At 43.0% G+C, this 17,914-nt stretch overlaps 1 protein-coding gene across 2 annotated transcripts in view; it reads left to right on the forward strand.

Moving 5' to 3' along the window:
* The first annotated feature begins 204 nt into the window (after positions 1-204).
* The window catches only part of Ncoa5 (nuclear receptor coactivator 5), a 31,380-nt gene continuing 13,670 nt past the window's right edge, over positions 205-17,914 (forward strand). For both annotated transcript variants that reach the window (XM_050150977.1, XM_050150978.1), the window contains exons 1-2: positions 205-364; positions 10,859-10,925. In XM_050150977.1, the coding sequence (XP_050006934.1) occupies positions 10,888-10,925 (38 nt within the window). In that variant the 5' untranslated portion in view covers positions 205-364; positions 10,859-10,887. The remainder of the gene's footprint in view (positions 365-10,858; positions 10,926-17,914) is intronic.

Raw genomic sequence — 17,914 nt, forward strand, 5'->3', positions numbered from 1 at the left:
TACGCTGAGGAAAAGGCCAGACCGAAGAAGTCCTCTGCGGGGCTCCACAGAGACCCCGTTACTAGGCAACCGTTGGCGTTCCCAACCGCTGCCCGAGCGCCACTTCCCCTCGTCGCCAAGGAGATGGACGCCTCAACTCAGCCCTGCCGTAAACCCGCGCGCTCTTTACGTCACTGCCGCGGCCGCCGCTGCGTGCGCGCCCTCTGCCCCCACTTCCACACTCCGCCCCGGCCGCCATTGCCTCGTGCCCGCGCCGGTCGGTTGGTGGCGCCTTTGTCCTACGGCGGGCAGGTGGGCTGAGGCCGAAGCCGTAGCGGCGGGTCTGAGGCGGAGGAGCGGCGGGGAGGCGGCCGCGCTGGTAGCGGTGAGTGCCGGGAAGCGGTGGCCGTCCGCCGAGGCGTAGGACTGATGGGCAGGCAGTTGGGGGTTGGGGGGCGCTGTGGCGGGAGGGTCCGCTCGACGCGCGGCAGAGGCCTCTTCTCCGGGTGCGCGCGCGAAGCTGCGCATGCCCGGTACGGGGCGCGGCTGCCTCCGGCTCCGGTCCGGCCCAGGCCCGGGTCTGGCCGAGCCCAGTTGGCGAACGACTGTGGGCTGAGGTGGACAGCGCCGAGTCGTCTTTGTAGGATCGAGTACGCCCTGAGCACCAGTCTGTGAAGTCGCTCGCTCGCCCGGGGAGAGGGGCGGGGGCGGCGGGAGGGTCTCCGCGAATCAGTGGGCACAGGCGGGATTCGAACTCGGGTCATGGGCACCGGTCTCGGCGTCAGTGTCCCCACGCCAAGCAACCTGAGGTGCGTTGTCGCCCTGGGCGCACTCTCGAGATGTCAACTTGTGTGACACCTCGCCCGTTTTATGGAAGCGCACCCTGGGCCCGGAAAATCGGGCGAGAGAAACCGTGCCCGAGGTTCTTACACGGACATAACGCCGCAACCCACTGGCTTCCAGGGCCCTAGCGCTGGGTCCTTTCCGCTCCACGGTAGCGGGCCAGGGGCTGTGCTTAGGACCAGGTCCCCCAGCTTCCGTCCCTCGCGCTGCACCGTTACAGTCTGCCTGTCATCTTGTACTATTGACCGAATGTTAAATGTTTTTCCTAAAACCGACTCTGAACCCCCCCTCCCCTTAAATACAGTTTGTTTAAGGCGGAAACTTCAACCCCAAACCGTATAATGGAAAGTCAGTTATTTTTCTGACACTCATAAAAGAAAAAAATAAATACCTGTCTATTAAAATAAACACTGTGTCCTTGTTCCTCCTGAAGTTGTGCGCTCCAGGCTTTGGGAACCGCTGCCCTAGGACTACGGGGTTAATTGTCGCGTTGTGGCTTTCACTGTATATAGGATTTTTCCCCCTGCGGCATTCCAGATCCCATTGAAATGCCCTGGGATCTTCGGGATGATAATTATCCTGGTTGTAAAAGGTTGCCATTACTGACTTGGAAGTGGAACCCCAACAGCTGCAAGAATCACCCCTCAGATACGCTGGACACGCTGCCTCAGTTTTCTGTAGCACTGTGGTGTGGTAGCCCCCTTGACAGTTCATAAACCGATGTTTCTGCAAACACCGCTGGGACTTTTGACAACTGTATATTGACTCTTGTGTATCAGTATGAGTGTGAAACAGTAACTTTGTATTGACCTTTCTGAACAGGGCCCTGGTTTTTTTACCTTAGGGGATTGGAGATCCTTGACCAATGATTAACATGGATGTCTTTCTTCCTTTTGGTTTCCTTGTCTCGTCCCTTTAGCTCATCTTTCACCTTCCATATATTCTTTGGGACCCCTGACGTGCATACTCTTAACCTCCTGATAAAGACTGCTTTTCCTTGTACAGTGTGCTGGTGCACCCACCACATTGTAAAGGCATTTGTCTAGATAGCAGTGTTAACTCTCCCACTGGTTCTCTCCTCATAAATTTGGTTTTTATAAAGTATGAGAGCAGATTTACTTTAGTTCCTAAAATAAAACTCAGCAAAGCCAACTTGGGCCATTCCAGATACCCCACCACCAAGGGCTGTAAGACAAGAAGTCAATGTTCTTAGGTATATGACCTTAATATTAAGAGTAGAACTAAACATAAGGTCAATCATTGTCCTCAGATTTCCAAGCAGCAATCCTGTGCAAAGAAGGGAGGGGATTTTATTTTACTCAGGAGTCCATTTCAGAACATAAGCAAGTGGAGCCTTATTTATTAATGCTCCTAACTAAAAATAAACAGCTTTTGGAAAGGCTTTAGAAGTCCCATGAGCAAAGGTTTGCTATGAAACTTTTTGAATAACCATTCTGGGTGTTCCATGTCTGTGCCTGCAGGTGGCAGTGCCTTTGTAAGCTTGTCACTGTGAGAGCTAGGATCCACATGTGCTTTTAAGATTGAAAAGCCTTTTACGAAAAGGAAACCTTTGGAATATGCCCTTCAGTTTTCTGCTTTTGACTCCCTGCATGAAAAATAGTCTCTATTCCTAAACTCGCCATTGGCACTTAGCTGCAGAGGGGATCCGCAGCTAGCAGCGCACACGGTAACTACCACTCCCTTGCTCCTGCAACTTGTTCTGTAAAGTGCGTGCATTAGTGAGTGGTATTAGATGTGTTGTGAAGTTTTGTGCATATATGGAAATGGGAGCTCAAGGAGTTTTAAGATTTCTTGCCCAAGATCACATTTTTTTTTTTCGAGACAGGGTTTCTCTGTGGCTTTGGAGCCTGTCCTGGAACTAGTTCTGTAGACCAGGCTGACCTCGAACTCAGAGATCCGCCTGCCTCTGCCTCCCGAATGCTGGGATTAAAGGCGTGCACCGCCACCGCCCGGCTCCAAGATCACATATTAAGAACATTCTGAGACAATATTGTTAGAGATAAAAGATTTCATAGGGGGCTGGAGAGATGGCCCAGTGGTTAAGAGCATTGCCTGCTCTTCCAAAGGTCCTGAGTTCAATTCCCAGCAACCACATGGTGGCTCACAACCATCTGTAAAGAGGTCTGGCGCCCTCTTCTGGCCTTCAGGCATACAGACAGAATACTGTATACAAAATAAATAAATATTTTTAAAAAAAGATTTCATAGGCAAAACTAGGCAATGTTGTGTAGCATCCGTAGTCTAGGAGTTCTGAGGTCTCTCTGTTAGCTAGCCCTGTGTGTGTGTCTGTGTCTCTGTATTTGTGTGTTTGTGTTTGTCTGTGTGTGTATTAATGTACCAGAGATGATGATAGTCTCATTATGACTTTGCCTCTGTCTTCCCATGAACTCCAGTTAAATGTCCCCCCAAAGCATTGTTCTTTCTACTGCATTGCTTCCTGTACACCTTGTGGTTTATGAATGATTATCATGTGTCTTTAAGACTAATACTTTCAAAGCTCACTGTCAGCTTTTTGTATGTGCTAAAAGATGTGTCCTACGAACAGCGTACACGGTTGTGTAGACTACTCTGCTAAGAGATAAGCTGTCAGAGCAATGCCCAACAGAAGATGACCCTCTGTTACTCTCATTAATAGCAGCTTTAACAATGAAAGATAAAGGTAAGGCTATCTATTTATTCCTTCAGCTTCCACAATATAACATTCAGTTAAGCCATCTGCTGAGAAGTCTTCCTAAAACCCTGGTGAAAGAGAAATAACCCTTAAACATCAACTGCTAGAAAGAAAAGCCATGACAGTGGCTAAAACATGGGAACACACAGTCCCTGAAAGCAGTGTGAAAAGTATAATCACACTGTGACCTCCAAAGGAAACAGGATCGCACAGGTGACACGGTCATGGTGGAGTCCTGGCCCTGTCATGGTGGAGTGCATTCTGATGTTTTCCTTTAACTGATTTTGTTGTTTTTGAAAGCATGTTACCTTCATTAGTCCATTCTCTGGCTAATGAAGAGCAAACTTAATTCTGCAAGCCAGAGCTGTCAGTATTGTTTTGCTCCTAGGGTCCTCTTTGAAGTATTTTGTTTTACTACCTAAATGTAACTTTTGGGAAAAAATTAAGATGGCCACATACTTTCACATCCACACCACTAAAGCAGTGTTTAGTAAATCTGAAGTTAATCTTGGGAGACATTCCTTTTTAGGAAAAGGCATTCTTCTGAATGTAAGGTATTAGCTATTGAAAGGTCCAGAGACTTTCTAAATATTCTTATTGTTTCTAGTTCAGACTACACTACAACTTAGCTGAAAAGCTGAGAAGCAATCTAGTTCACACTATGAAGCTGAACCATTTTTAGAATTAGAGCATTTGAAGACAAGTGCAAACATAAACCAGAAGTTATCACTGTCAGTAATAATCCTGGCTATGACTAGATTTTCTTCCTGATAGTTGGTGTTTGTTACTTCTGTTTGAACAGATTTAGGGAGACGTGTAAATGAAAGACCTGTGTGTTATATTGTGTAAGCTGGAGGAATAAATAGGTAACAAACTAGTACTTCCCAAATATTTGTTAAGTCCCCTTAGAATTGAGCTCAGTTACAAAATACTGGTCTGATACTCAGATTCTGTAAACTTAGGACAGGGCCTAGGAATTTGATTTATTAATGAACTTTTAGTTGGGGATAGTGGCCCTGGGTTCATCCAGCCCTCTGCTCTGAGGACAGGAAGTAAATAAACTTTTCAAGAGGTCCTGACACATCACCATTAAAGCGGTGTGACATAGGGAATGAATGTATATGTATAATTTAAGTGGAAACATATCTATATATATGAGAGAATGGGGGGAGGTTTTGTTTAATGGACACCGAGTTTTAGCTTTGTAAGATGGAAAGGTTGCGAGACTCCTGCCTGACTGTGAATGTACTCACTCCTGCCCAAGTGTCTGCTTGAAGTGTTAAGATGGCTTGGGTAAAGCTGGTGCTGGAGCACATGCCCAGTGTGCTCAAGGCCTTTTGGTCTACCCCAGCACTGAACTCAAAGCTAAGATGATGGTTTCTTTGTTGTTGTTGTTTTGCTGTAATTTTTTCAGTGATGCTAAGAAAACAGAGAATGGTTGTCATTTCTTTCTGCTATTAAAGTGTTAGAAAACTGGTTAAAGAGAAGCCTGGTGGCTGTTCGATCAAAAGTTCATTTTATATTCCATTATTAAAAGTAAAATCATAATCTTTTGAAATTTTCTCCACGTCTTTCTTTCACTGTTAAACCAATGGTTCCCAAAGATTGATACTGTAATGGGCAGCATTCTGTTTTGAAAATTTTGTTATGTGGGTGTGATGTGTGGGGGTGCACACATGTCACAGCATTCATGTAGTGGAGAGTGAACAACTCTGTGGAGTCTGTTTTCTCCTTTTCATGGGTACTGGGGTTTGAACTCAGGTCACTAGGCTTTTGTGGCAATTGCCTTTCTCTGTAAAGCCACCTCCCTGCCTGGCAAAAACTGCCTTAAGTTTAAATGCTCCTGCCCTGTTTTTAGGCAGGGAAGCTTTGTTAATTTGGCTTTGTTTTGGTAATTTAGTTCATGTCTCATATCTAGCAGGTCCTTTTGCCATATTTTCTTCCTTTTTTCACAGCAAAGTGTTTTGTGATGTGTATTTAGCCTTAGACTGGCTTCATCTGCCCTCCTCTTCTCAGTGCAAACCTCCTGTGCTGTTCTGATTGGCTGTGTCTTTTGCATCATTCCTTTGCATTCACATGTGCTGGGTGGTTCTTTCCTTTTCCCAAGCCATTCTTTCTTCCAGTTCCACTGTTTTCTTTCAGTCCTTCCTTCCTTCCCACCTCCATCACCTGCCATCTCCCTGTGAGTACCTTTCACCTTTATTAAACAGTGAACCCCTGTAAGTCAGGGATGTGAACCTTGTTGTCTCCACATATCTGACACCCAGCACAGTAAGAATTTTTTGTTTGGTTGTTGTTGTTGTTGTTGTTTGCTCTTTTTTTTTTTTTTTTTTTTTTTTGAGACAGGGTTTCACTTTGTAACCCTAGCTGTCCTAGAATTTACTCTATAAACCAAGCTGGCCTCAAACTCGGAAATCTGCCTACCTCTGCCTCCTCAGTGCTGGGATTAAAGGTGTGCAACACCAACGCCTGGTTTATACAGTATGAATTTGACAAATGGCAACATAAAAGAAATATTCCGTGTGTTAATTATAAACTGTCCTTCTCAAGTTCATTGACTTACTTAAGCTTTTCTTTTTTGTTTGTTTTTTTTTTTGTTTTGTTTTGTTTTGTTTTGGTTTGGTTTTGGTTTTTTTTAAAAAAAATTATTAATTTATTTATTATGTATACAATATTCTGTCTGTGTGCATGTCTGCAGCCAGAAGAGGGCACTAGACCTCATTACAGAGGGTTGTGAGCCACCATGTGGTTGCCGGGAATTGAACTCAGGACCCTTGGAAGAGCAGGCAACCCTCTCAACCACTGAGCCATCTCTCCAGTCCCCTGTTTTTTGTTTTTCAAGACAGGGTTTCTCTGTGGCTTTGGAGCCTGTCCTGGCTGTCCTGAGGTCTGGCTGCCCTCAGGATCTGCTGTCTCCACCTGGAATTACAGGCTGGCCCAGTGCTTAGCTTTTAATGTGAGAGCCTGAAACTCCCAGACCTCTAGATTTTTTTCTTGATAATAATGTGGCCTAAGATAAACCACATAGTTTTTGTGACCCTCAGATTTCCTCATCTACAAACTGAAAACCTCCTTTTTTGAGACACGGTCTCACTGTGTAGTTCTAGCTGAAGAGTTGTGAAAGGATTGGATCAAATCAAGCATGTGGTGTTCTGTATGGGCTTTGGGACAGAGTGAACACTTAATAAGTTCCTCTTTCCAAGAATGGTATGCAAATACAGTTAAAGATACAGTAAATGCAGAATAGAAGGTAACTGTGGGGGAATGTATAGTAGTCAGAGGGAAGTTAGCCTAAAGTGCCAAATAGAAGAAATGCAACAAGCATGACTTCTTTTAGGGGGGTAGTTTTTGTTGTTTTTCTGTGTGTGTGTGTTTTATTTTGGTTTTTGGTTTTAAGGTTTTTTTTTTTTTTTTTTTGGTTTTTCAAGACAGGGTTTCTCTGTTGGTTTTAAGTTGTTTTGTTTTGAGACAGGGTTTCTCTGTATCTCTGACTATCCTGAACCTCACTCTGTAGACCAGACTGGCCTCAAACTCACGGAGATCCACCTGCCTCTGTCTTCCAAGTGCTAGGATTAAAGGTGTGCACTACCATGCGCAGCTTCCTGGCCTTTTTTTTAATCTCTGGCCTGTGACAGTAAAACTCATCACAGTTGTCCCTGATTTACTTGTGTCACCAAAGCCATCTTCCTTTAAAAACCCTGCAGTGGGTGATTTTGCTGTCTTTGTGGTTTTAATGCCAGCGTAGTCACTCCTGGTTGCTAGCTGCTTTTCAGCTCAACTTTGGGGGCAGTTTTATTTCATTTGTTGGCCGTTATTGGAATTTTATGGGCTTCTGGAATCTTCAACAGTAATAATGGTGCTGTGAACCATTCAGGGCTCATGGTTCACACTGCTTTACATCTCATGCTCATTGTTTTCTGTTGCTGTGCCTGCTGAGTTGAATTTAGTTGAAGGGCATGTCTATGTCTCCAAAGTAGAGAGCTTACTTCACATTCATGAGGCCCACTAGTGCAGAAACAACAAAACCCTTGTTTTGTAAATTATTTATATTCTCTCTTTACATATATATATATGCATGCACATACATATACAGATACATACATATACATATGTATGTATGTGGAGCAAAACAGCAGTTCATGCTACTATGAATGAAACACGCATGTTTATAACACACAAGGGCACCTATTGAGCCCTGCGTGACGTATTAGTCTGAAATAAAATGAAAGTGTAGATTGGAAGCTATACACTGTCTGGAATCTTCACCCTATTCTGTCACAGTTTAAAGTGGCTATTCTGCTTCTGTGAAACATGATTTCTTATTTTTCCATTTTTTTTCTTATTCTATAAATCCCTTTGGTTGGTGTTGGTTTCTTGACGTAACAATCTTTAACTGAGAAGTGCTTTGAACTTGAAGCTGTCAGAATGCTTGAAAACCACAGCTGTTCAGGCTGAGGTTCTATCTCCTGCTGATTATTGTAATACCAAATGGCACCTTGCTGATCAGATTATTTAACTGTATAAGTAGCATCCAAGCAAAAGTGGAGAAGACATGGAGAGACTGACTTTGGTTCTTATAAAAGTGTTTGACCAGAATAATATGTCAGAAACAGAAAGAAGCATTCCATTTTTTGTCCCGATAAAGCTCTGATTCTTGCTGCTTTTTTTCTCCTCCTTTAGATAATGCCATTTTTATTTCCTTGATGTTGGCTGTCTAGTTCTCTGAGGTGTCAGGAGGAAAAGAGTGTGATTAATATAGAAGCTCCTTTACCAGTAACTGCGTGTGTTTTCAGAGAAAAGCTCCCTCAACCTTTACCTCTGGAGACAGGAACTCAGATCTCCAGAAGTTGTGTGTGTGCTAGGATTGTGAGGGGCTCAACAACAGTGTCGGAGATGATGTTTTCACTACTGTCTGAAACCCTCTCCACTCTACCCTAACACAAGCAGTCCTGAATGAGGTCCTTAGCCAGAAAGTCCCATTTCATTGTCTCTGCATGTCACCCAAACTGAAAGATGGGTGAAATGAAGGTGGAAAGGCAAACATTTGGCAGACCAAACTAAAAGTGTGTTGGCCTCTAACATAAAAAGTAGTTTGTGTTGAAGATGCAGCTCAATGGCAGAGAATTTGCCTACTACCACAAAACAAAACTAGTTATGGAGGCCAGCACACTTGGTAGACTGACACCGGAGGAGTGTCTTGAATGTGGGACTAGCCTATCTCAAAGAAGTAGGAACGGGGCAGGGAATTAAGAGTTCTCTCTCTCTCTCTCTCTCTCTCTCTCTCTCTCTCTCTCTCTCTCTCTCTCTTGAGGAAATATATGCCACACCATCTATATATCATTGCTTTCTATTAAGGAGAATAGATACTACATAGCAATTATGATAAAAATGACTTAAGTATATAATTGTAAGTGTTCTTTAAATAATCTTTAAATCAAAATTGTTTTTAGTAACTTGGACATAAAATATCCCCTTTCTATCTTGAACCTCAGATTTTGCCTCAAATTTTCATAATATATAACCACTTTGATCTTGTAATTCCTGTATGGTGACATTCACAGACTGGATACAGTGTAATAACCTTTCATATGCAGAGGAACAGGACAGATTTGACAGAAACTTAGCAGTTAACATAGTACCACAGGGAGCAGTATGGTACCTAAAAATTCCAGCACTCCAGGGTATGTGGCGGCAGATCTGAAGTTCAAAGCAGCTTGTGCTACAAGCAGCACTATCTGTGTGCACATACTAGGTGTACCCAGTGATGTATGAGAATTCTGTGATTAGTTAAAGGTAGTGTATTTCCTCCAAATCCTGTCTGTACTTGAAGTGTGTAATGAGCCTGATAGATCAGTAAGCTCTTGCAAAGCTTAACTTTTTTCTTCACAATTACATATTTTTTAAAAAATTAAGAATCAAGAAAGATGCTCAGTGGGTAAAGATACATGCTTGCCTGACTTGATCCCAGGAACCCATGTTGTAGAAGGATATTTGTGAACTTAATTGTAAATTACAGAATCTCCTTCAGTATCAAAGCTCTGGCATCTATTTCTAGTCAAGTCGTACATAGAAAATGTATTCTAACTTTAAGTAGAGATTATATTCTTCTGTGTCTTTGTAATTCAGGAGATAAGGAATGATTTGGGCAGAGTAAGTTTCTCTGGTTATGTAGATTCATGTTTTCTTCAGTTTTGTTAAAAATATCCTTCAGGTCATAATATAGAGACTTCTGATTTAAGTGGAATTACAGCTCTTCCTCACTTAAATGAGAACTTAAAAATTGGCAGCTTACAGAGTGCGTGAAGCCTATACGAGACCACTGTAAGCTTTTCTCACTGCTGTGGTCTCGCACATGATTGGAAACTGTTTGGGATTTTTTTAAAAATACATAATTAGTATTTTAAAGTATTCTATTATCTGAGTATTTAATACCATTTGAGTCATTAGCTGTGATGCTGTTGACTGCTTCAGTGGAACAAGAGGGATGAAGCTGAACTGCAGTAGGAGGCAGTGTCTCTGTCAACTTTGGAACTTCTGATGCATTCATTTATTTTCTGAGAAGATCAGCTGTTATTTTGAGACATCGGTTGGTGTGTTTAGTACTCGATTACCTCTTAGAATATGGTATTTTGTTTTTAACAAAACAATCTTTTACTGCATGCATTTATTGACCTTTCTCTAAGCTCTTAAAATGCTGTTCATCCCGTGGCACATGCCATCCTCTCTAAATGAAAGTTGACTAGGAATGGTTTCCACAACCCATATGCAACATGCTCGTGCTTACCTTAGCTTATAGATGTGAGTGAATCACATTCTTTTATTTTAAAAATTAGTTTCTTTCCTATATCTCATTCTGGAAGATTTCCATCCAATTAAAAAGCAATCCAGAATACGTTAAAAGGCTGTGTTTCACTGTATAGTGATGTTTTAAGACAGTTAATTCTAGCTTCTTTTTAATATAAGAATTATTTACCTTATCCCCCCCCCCCCCCACACACACACAAATATCCAACTGACAACCACCTTTGCCTCCCTTTGGACAGGGCAGTGTTAAGTTTAGGGTTTGGCAGAGTATTGAAATATTGACATAATTAAATTTGTACAAAATAGAGGGACATCTTTTACTTATACCTTTACTGTATACCTTTAACTTAATAATGAAAACTGCCCAGTATGTCTCTGAATGGATTTCCTCATACCAGCTGGTTGCCATTGTTTTTTTTCTTGTTCTTTCTTTCTTTCTTTTTTATTTTTATTTTTTGGTTGTTGCTTTCATTTAAAATGTGCTGATGATCTTGTTTTTATTCCGTAGCATTGAACAGATGGGTTGATTATTCTTTACAGATATTAATAAGGCAGCGGAAAGAAGAAATATGAATACGGCTCCATCAAGACCCAGCCCCACACGAAGGTAAAGTACCCTGAAGCAGTGAGTTACCTTGGGAGAGTTGGGCTTTGGGGAGTTAAGCCCAACTTCACACATCAAGGGTCTTTTTTTCCCCCCCCCCCCCCCAACAAATGAGAAACTCTCAAGCAAACAAGAACCTTGTGTGAAGGGCCTTCCTACTTTTTAAAATCATACATCAGGAGATGCAGAGGAAGCTTTGTGTTTTCGGTGACAAAACCAGCAAATTCAGCTTGCAGCATGAGTTGCAGGCAATTGGAAGAGGATAAACCTCTATTTTCCCCCAGCTAACGCGTCATTGGGAGCACAGAGCAGGAAGAGGGCCCCAGGGTCGTGTTGGTGTCTGCCTGCCATGCTGCAATGCAACAGGCAGCAGAGATTTGATTCTTCATTGCAAATCGCTGCCGGTCCAGACGTTAACCCAGGTTTGCAGAAAGAGCTGCTTAAGAGATTGCTGCTGTGCCTGTGCTGCAGATCCTGTGTGCTTGCATGCTTGGGTTACTTAATTGAGGGGAAATAAAAAGGGCAAAACACTCCACTTCTCAAAAGTCTTCCTTTTTCTGAGCTTTCCTGCACATGGAGGAAAGGCATTTTCCCAATATGACCTTCCTTCCAGTATAGACAAAAGTCATATCCTTGGTGTGTACTCTCAAGATACAAAGGAAGAACTCTGCTAGTGTTCCATTGAGATTGTATGCACACTTTGTGGTCCCTTGGCAACTTGCAAATGGGATGCAGTATGTGCAATTTCGTGCGGTATGCAAACCGATGCAATGTAGTTGATGTCCCTTGAAGGCTCAAGTGTCCTCTGGATTTTGTCTTTGCTCCTAAATAAAATGCCAGACTTCCACAGAAACTACAACCTACAATAAAACACATTCCAGGACTAGCCCAGCTGCTTGAGTTGGATCCCCAGGACCAACATAGTGGAAGGAGAGAACTGACTCCCATAAGTCTCTTAACCTCCACATGTGTGCGCCGTGGCACCCCCTACACAGAATAAATGTAAATTTTGGTTTGTTTTTGTTTTCTGAGACAGGGTTTCTCTGTGTAGCCCTGGCTGTCCTGGAACGTTACTCTGTAGACCAGGCTGGCCTCAAACTCACAGAGATCCGACTGCCTCTGCCTCCTGAGTGCTGGGATTGAAGTTGTGTGCCTCCACTACCCAGCTGTAATTGGAATTTTTAAATGAAACTACATTTCCTACATGAACTAAGTTTAGTTGTTCAGACAGCACCCTAATGCACAAAGAAATTGAATTCAGTACCACACTGCAGCTGTGCTGCAGCTGTCACGTGGTTTCATTCTACAAGAAGGCATATCATATATTCTTCCTTCTAATCCTTTAATGCCTGTGACAGACTGCAAGTATAGCTCACTTGGTGTTGGGGTCCAATGCTAGCCCGAACCCTCAATTATTTTTCTCGACAAGACCCCAACATAAACTATCTCTCTCTGGACCGGTGTGGAGGAGACGGGAATAAAGACACGACTCACATGGTTTTATCAGGAGGAAGATTCTCAGCAATATCTCATGCTATCTTGAGTTTACATTCTGAAAATTTTCTCGTTTATTCTCCATTCTTTCATACCAAAACTTAACTGAGGTGGAAATACATTAGCATTCTGTCTCCTAGGTAACCAGGTGACTGGCTTTCAGTCCCAACCAGGACTACCTGTCTGCTGTGTACAAGTAGGTTTGAATTAGCATTTCTATCAGGTGTCCTCCAAATTACAAAGGAAGGAGCAAAACATCTTGACCTTTTGTTAGATTAGCTACAGCCTGCCTGGCAGGATACCTGACCTGTCTCAGGTGTGGCCTGTGGCTTGATGGTTTGGCTGCCATGCCACATAGAAATATGGGCCTACAAGTTGGTTGGTAGAAGGCTTGCCTAGTGTATACTAAGCTCTGGGTACAGTCCCCAGTACCACATAAACTGTGTGGTGGTGCATGCCGTAATCCAGGCACCTGTGAAGTAGACGTTAGAGTTCAAGATCATCATCAACTGCATAGTAAGTTCAAGAATAGCCTGGGATACACTAGAGCTTGTCTTGAAAGAAAAAGAAATGATTGATTGTGGCTTGCAAATAAATACTTCATCGGCTGACTTACAGGTGTGTGCGAGGAGCCTCACATATTGTGAAGACATAAATCCTTAAAACTTAAAAAATTTCCATGTAGTATCTCCTTCAGTCAGGCTGTATCTAACTAGTGTAGGTTTAGGGCAGTCACAGTCCCATCTCTGTTGCCACTCATTGCCTCAGTAAACATGCAGTGGGTATAGCCAAGAGTTTGCATCCAAGGTCAGAATTGTAATTGCTAATGACTTGAAAGAGGAGATGTGATGTGTGTCATTTTCAGAGAGCACTAGTGTGTATTTTTCTCAACTAAGTGGCTTAAATGAATATGGAATGTATAACTATGAAGACATTGACTCTGCTAGAAAAATTCTCATTCTGTGATGCTTGTAGTCTCCGGATAGAATCAGCTATGTTTTTACAGCTGGAAATACAAAAAGGAAAGTACACACACACTTTCTAGGATAGTCACTCAGGGAGCATGGGAGCACCATGGCACTGAAGCTACATCTGGCCCCTAGGGTGAAGAAATCTGGGCCTGGTGTGGGCTTTTGAAACCTTAAAACACACCCCCAGTGATACATTTCCTCCAACAAGGCCACACCTCCTCATCCTGCTAATCCTTTCAAATATATGTCACCATTCCTTGGTGACTAAGCATTCAAGTATAAATGCCTATATAGTCATTCTTACTCAAACTACTGCAGGAAGGAATAGTATTTTTTTTTCTTTTTTAAAAAAATAGCTTCCCACAAGCAAACAAGTATATAAATAGCGTTAGACAGAACCCTTTCAAATGATCTCCCTGCAAGAGATCTCCCTGCTATCAAATGTGCAGACATCTTGATAGACCTCAGAACTAACCTCTAGACAGATTGTTTGAATGTAGATAGGTGTGGCTTCTTGCCGTGTTCACGGTCAGCAAGACGGATTGCTAGGCTAGTGCCATTTGATTAACAGTTTTTCTTGTGATATGTGACTGGGTTCCTCGGCATTTAGCACAGTGGTGTTCTGTATGGTTATTATGCTTATTTTGTTTGAGGGGAAAACAAAATGCTCAAGTTTGGTAAAATTTGTTTTGAGCACCACTTAAAACTTGAACAAAAGAAGCTCAGATTTTTACCTTTAAAAAAATAGAAATAGATCAAGACAAAGTAAATGTGCTGAAGTAAAAGTAATGCTGTTTTTGGTCACTGCCCTACCTATGCTTCCTTCTCTGGACACACCAGTAGAACAGCAATGGAATACATGTGTAGGTAGGGCAGGACTGCCAACCCCTTGGGTGCATGCTTCCAGTCAAAGCCTGAGGTCGTTCAGTGTCAGCAGGTGAGCTGCCCTCATTGAGCAGCCCAAACCCTTCTTCCTGTGCACGTGGTTGCTGTTTTCTGGAGTAAAGCTTGACACTGAACTGGCGACCAGCATTTCCTTTAAGATACACCATTATCTCTTTGTTCTGTCTACTCTAAAACAAAAAATTGTTTTTAGGTGTGCTGGCCAGGCCTTTATAACACTTGTTTTGCTGGACTTTAACCTTGACTGTCAGAAAACCTCTGTGTCTCTGGGAGTTTTCACAGGATTATCACCTCTTTAGATGTCTCTGTGAACACAGTTCTGCTGGGCTTGCTCAGTGTTCAGTAATGTACCTCCCTAATGATTCCAGCTGTCAAAGTGTAATTCTGACTCTGCTGGCCTGGCCAAGCATAGGATCTGCAAGAGGGCTCCTTATTCACAACCACATTTCAGCCTGGATCTTATTGCACAGCCCTTGGGCTGCTTCCTTAGACCACTTTAGTGCACGGCATACTTATCCAGGTTGTCTGTAGCTGGTCAACAGGCATTGGTCTGCTTTCGGGGACTGAGTTAGAATTCTTAGGACCCAAATTTTTAAAGTTGCTATTTTCAGTTTACCTTGAAAACCAGATTTTGCAACATATCCTTGTGCCAGTGTGGCCTCAAATACTATTTCCTAAACCTTCCCATATGACCTAAAGAACAATAAATGGAATTACTTTCTCCACAACAAAAGCTCCTTAGGGGGTTTTCCCCTTTACATTTTTGAAGGATATTGACCATATGTATATGCCTCTCTGGTAAAAGCTCATCAGAAGTAACCCAGCTCTGGACAGATTTCCTGTATGGCCTCAGTGTTTTCACTTTGTCCATGTGGCCTTAACTTCTTCCATAATTGCTTGTTCCATTTGGTATAAGATTGCCACAACTTTCAGTGGCATCACAGTGGAAGACTCTCAGCTGTGATTTACCTCTTCAAGAAAAGTCATCAGATCTCAAGAAGTGCCACTTCTATCAATGGAGGAGCCAACATGCTTCCCAGGGAGAAGCTTGAGCACCTAAAGAATTCGGACCTGTGAAGTGTACATCTCATTGTACCTCGTTTCCTACAAGTATTTGATGATAGAATTCTACAAGTCCCTTATTTCTCACTACCTGGAGCTGTCATGGTGGAGGCTCAGCACCACACGACATTTAGATAATGGTATTTGTGGGCAGGATCTATGAAGAGCTGATGAAGGATTTTTCTCAGGATCAAATGAAGGCTAATCCTCCCAATACTTCGGTGGACACAGGAAGAAAGGAGTCACTGACAAAAAAGAAAGAAGATAGGGCCTTTCTCCTGAACCTCCTGGACTGCCAAAACCAAGGAACACTGTCCTGGATCTGACGTTTCAAGCTGGCTGAAAAACAGCTCAAGTCCAACTCAGCCTATTAAGCTGACCATCTGTCGGTTCTTCTCTGTATGCTTTCAAATGCCTAGTACCCTCCAAGCTCCTTTAGTGCCCAACAAGAAAGCCTGTCAACCAGAAGCAAGTCACTGCTATTGAGCCATGGTTTTTCCCCCTCACCTATCCCTGCCTTATCTCTAGAATGTTGCCCAGTGATTTGATTGTCTCTTAAAGAACATTTGCCTCCCTTTCCCTCTCCCCCAAATAGATCATGAACATGGAGCAAAATTGTGTGTTAACCACTTGTCACCCTCTGTGGTCTCTGGTGCTGCTGCCTAACTGCCGTGTTGTGTTCCTTTGTGGTCTCTAGTGGTGTAGTACATGACCGTGTGCTGTTTTGGCTTCCCTTTGTAAACACTGCTAGTGCAGTGACCTTGTGAGCTTTGTGTGCTCCAGAAACCTGCTTGTAACATACCTATCATCTAAGTAAGGTCAAGCTCCTCAGGCAGGAGTTTGCCCTCTGCCAGCTCTGGACACTGAACACAGCACTACCTTGTTAACTGTTTTTGTTTTTGAGAAAGGTGGTGGGATCAAAAGCAGGAGTGTCATTGCTCTGAAAATGTTATTTGGGTCCTAGAGTAGCCCTAACAGGATTTTATTGTTTCACTTTTGTCTCTGCAAGAACAGTACTCTGCCATGTTGTTCATCTGGAGGAGGGAAGCGTTTGCCTTTTTGTTTTGGAGAATTACTGTCTTTACCGCCCTCACTACCACCACTCCTTTGCTTCCATCCATCCCCCTTGGGGAATATTGTCCTTTTTGCATGTTTATCTGGAAGAGAATTATTAGCTTTGTTGCACATGGACTTCAGAGTCTTTGAGGGAAGGGGTAGGAATGTTGTGTCATACAAGAAGTATGGACCCAGGCTGTGAGGACAGGGTTGTTAACAGTCAGCCTGTAAAGGTAAACTACCAGGTAAGATGCTTCAATGGGGTGGAAAGAATAAGAACGACTTCGTGGCGCATGTAGGAGCACCACAAAAATAAAAACAGAAATAACAAGAGCCAGCTATGGCATTCATAATTGTCATAAGGCTGCAGGTAGCATGCTGTGACACATGGGGTTCTTAGCCACATTCTCTCAGCCCAAGGCCTGTGTGGTCCTCAGTCCATCAGACTCATGCTATTTCAGCCCTGATTGCCAAGAACACTTGAAATCTGATTCCACCTCTAATGACTACTTCTAATCGCTCCCCAAGGCAGGTTTATCTGCCGGTCATTAATAATCTAAAAATACTTTGTATTTGTCACTTCCTGTTGTATCCTGACTGTTTGCCCACATTTACACTGCAGCAGATGTTCCACATAGCAGGACAGTTCTGTGATACAGTAGGAGCTTGGCAGTCTTGGTTAGTCTGCACTTGATTCTGGTAAAGAATGTTCGGCACCCATTTAAACACCTGGCTACTGCTGTGTGACAGTACTAACAAATCAAAGAGTACTGATGAGCCCTAAAATAGAGGACCAGAATTGCCACCGCTGTTCTGGAAGGTGAGGCAGAAAGCTCTCTTGAACCTAGAGTTTAAGACCAGCCTAAACAACCTTACAAGCCTCTCATCTGGGGGAGGGAGGGCAAAAAATGTGTTGAAAACAAAATTGCATTTAAATTGTTTTTGCTGTGGCTGTAAGGATGAAGAGAAACCAAGGTTTTCTCAAGCCAATGGCATTGTGATAGGTGCCTCATATGTACAGTGGTGATGAATGCCAGAATCTCAACAGAGGTCAGTACAGACATTTCCTGAACTCCTTGCTGTATCTTAAGGGCACAGTCTTCAAGACAGCATTCTGTTGGTAGAGAGTCTATGTGAACAGGTGCCACCAACCTGCCACTGGGCAATTTTTTTTGTTTTGTAAACCATATAAAGTGTATTTACATTCAGGCAGCTGCTCTGTGATATATAGCCTTAAAGGAATATTGTTGCACATGTGGTCCATTGTTGATTAAAATGTTGTGTGCTGTGTGACCATTACCTCAGAACAGTTTGCTGAGTGCAATAGTAGTGTGTGTAGGACACGCTCCTCCCAGCGTAGTTCTGTGGTATGTTTTTAGGGCAGAATCAGATGACATCTTTGTTCTGTAGATTTTGCAGTCTACTAGTGAAGATACACTAAATGAATCTAGAATATATACATTGTTGAAATAAGAGCGGCGGGGCTGCATCCCCAAGCCACCTATT

The sequence above is a fragment of the Alexandromys fortis genome, unplaced genomic scaffold, assembly GCF_014885135.2.
Source record: "Alexandromys fortis isolate MF-2015 unplaced genomic scaffold, M_Fortis_MF-2015_v1.1 scaffold_27, whole genome shotgun sequence".
NCBI classification, from domain to species: Eukaryota; Metazoa; Chordata; class Mammalia; order Rodentia; family Cricetidae; genus Alexandromys; species Alexandromys fortis.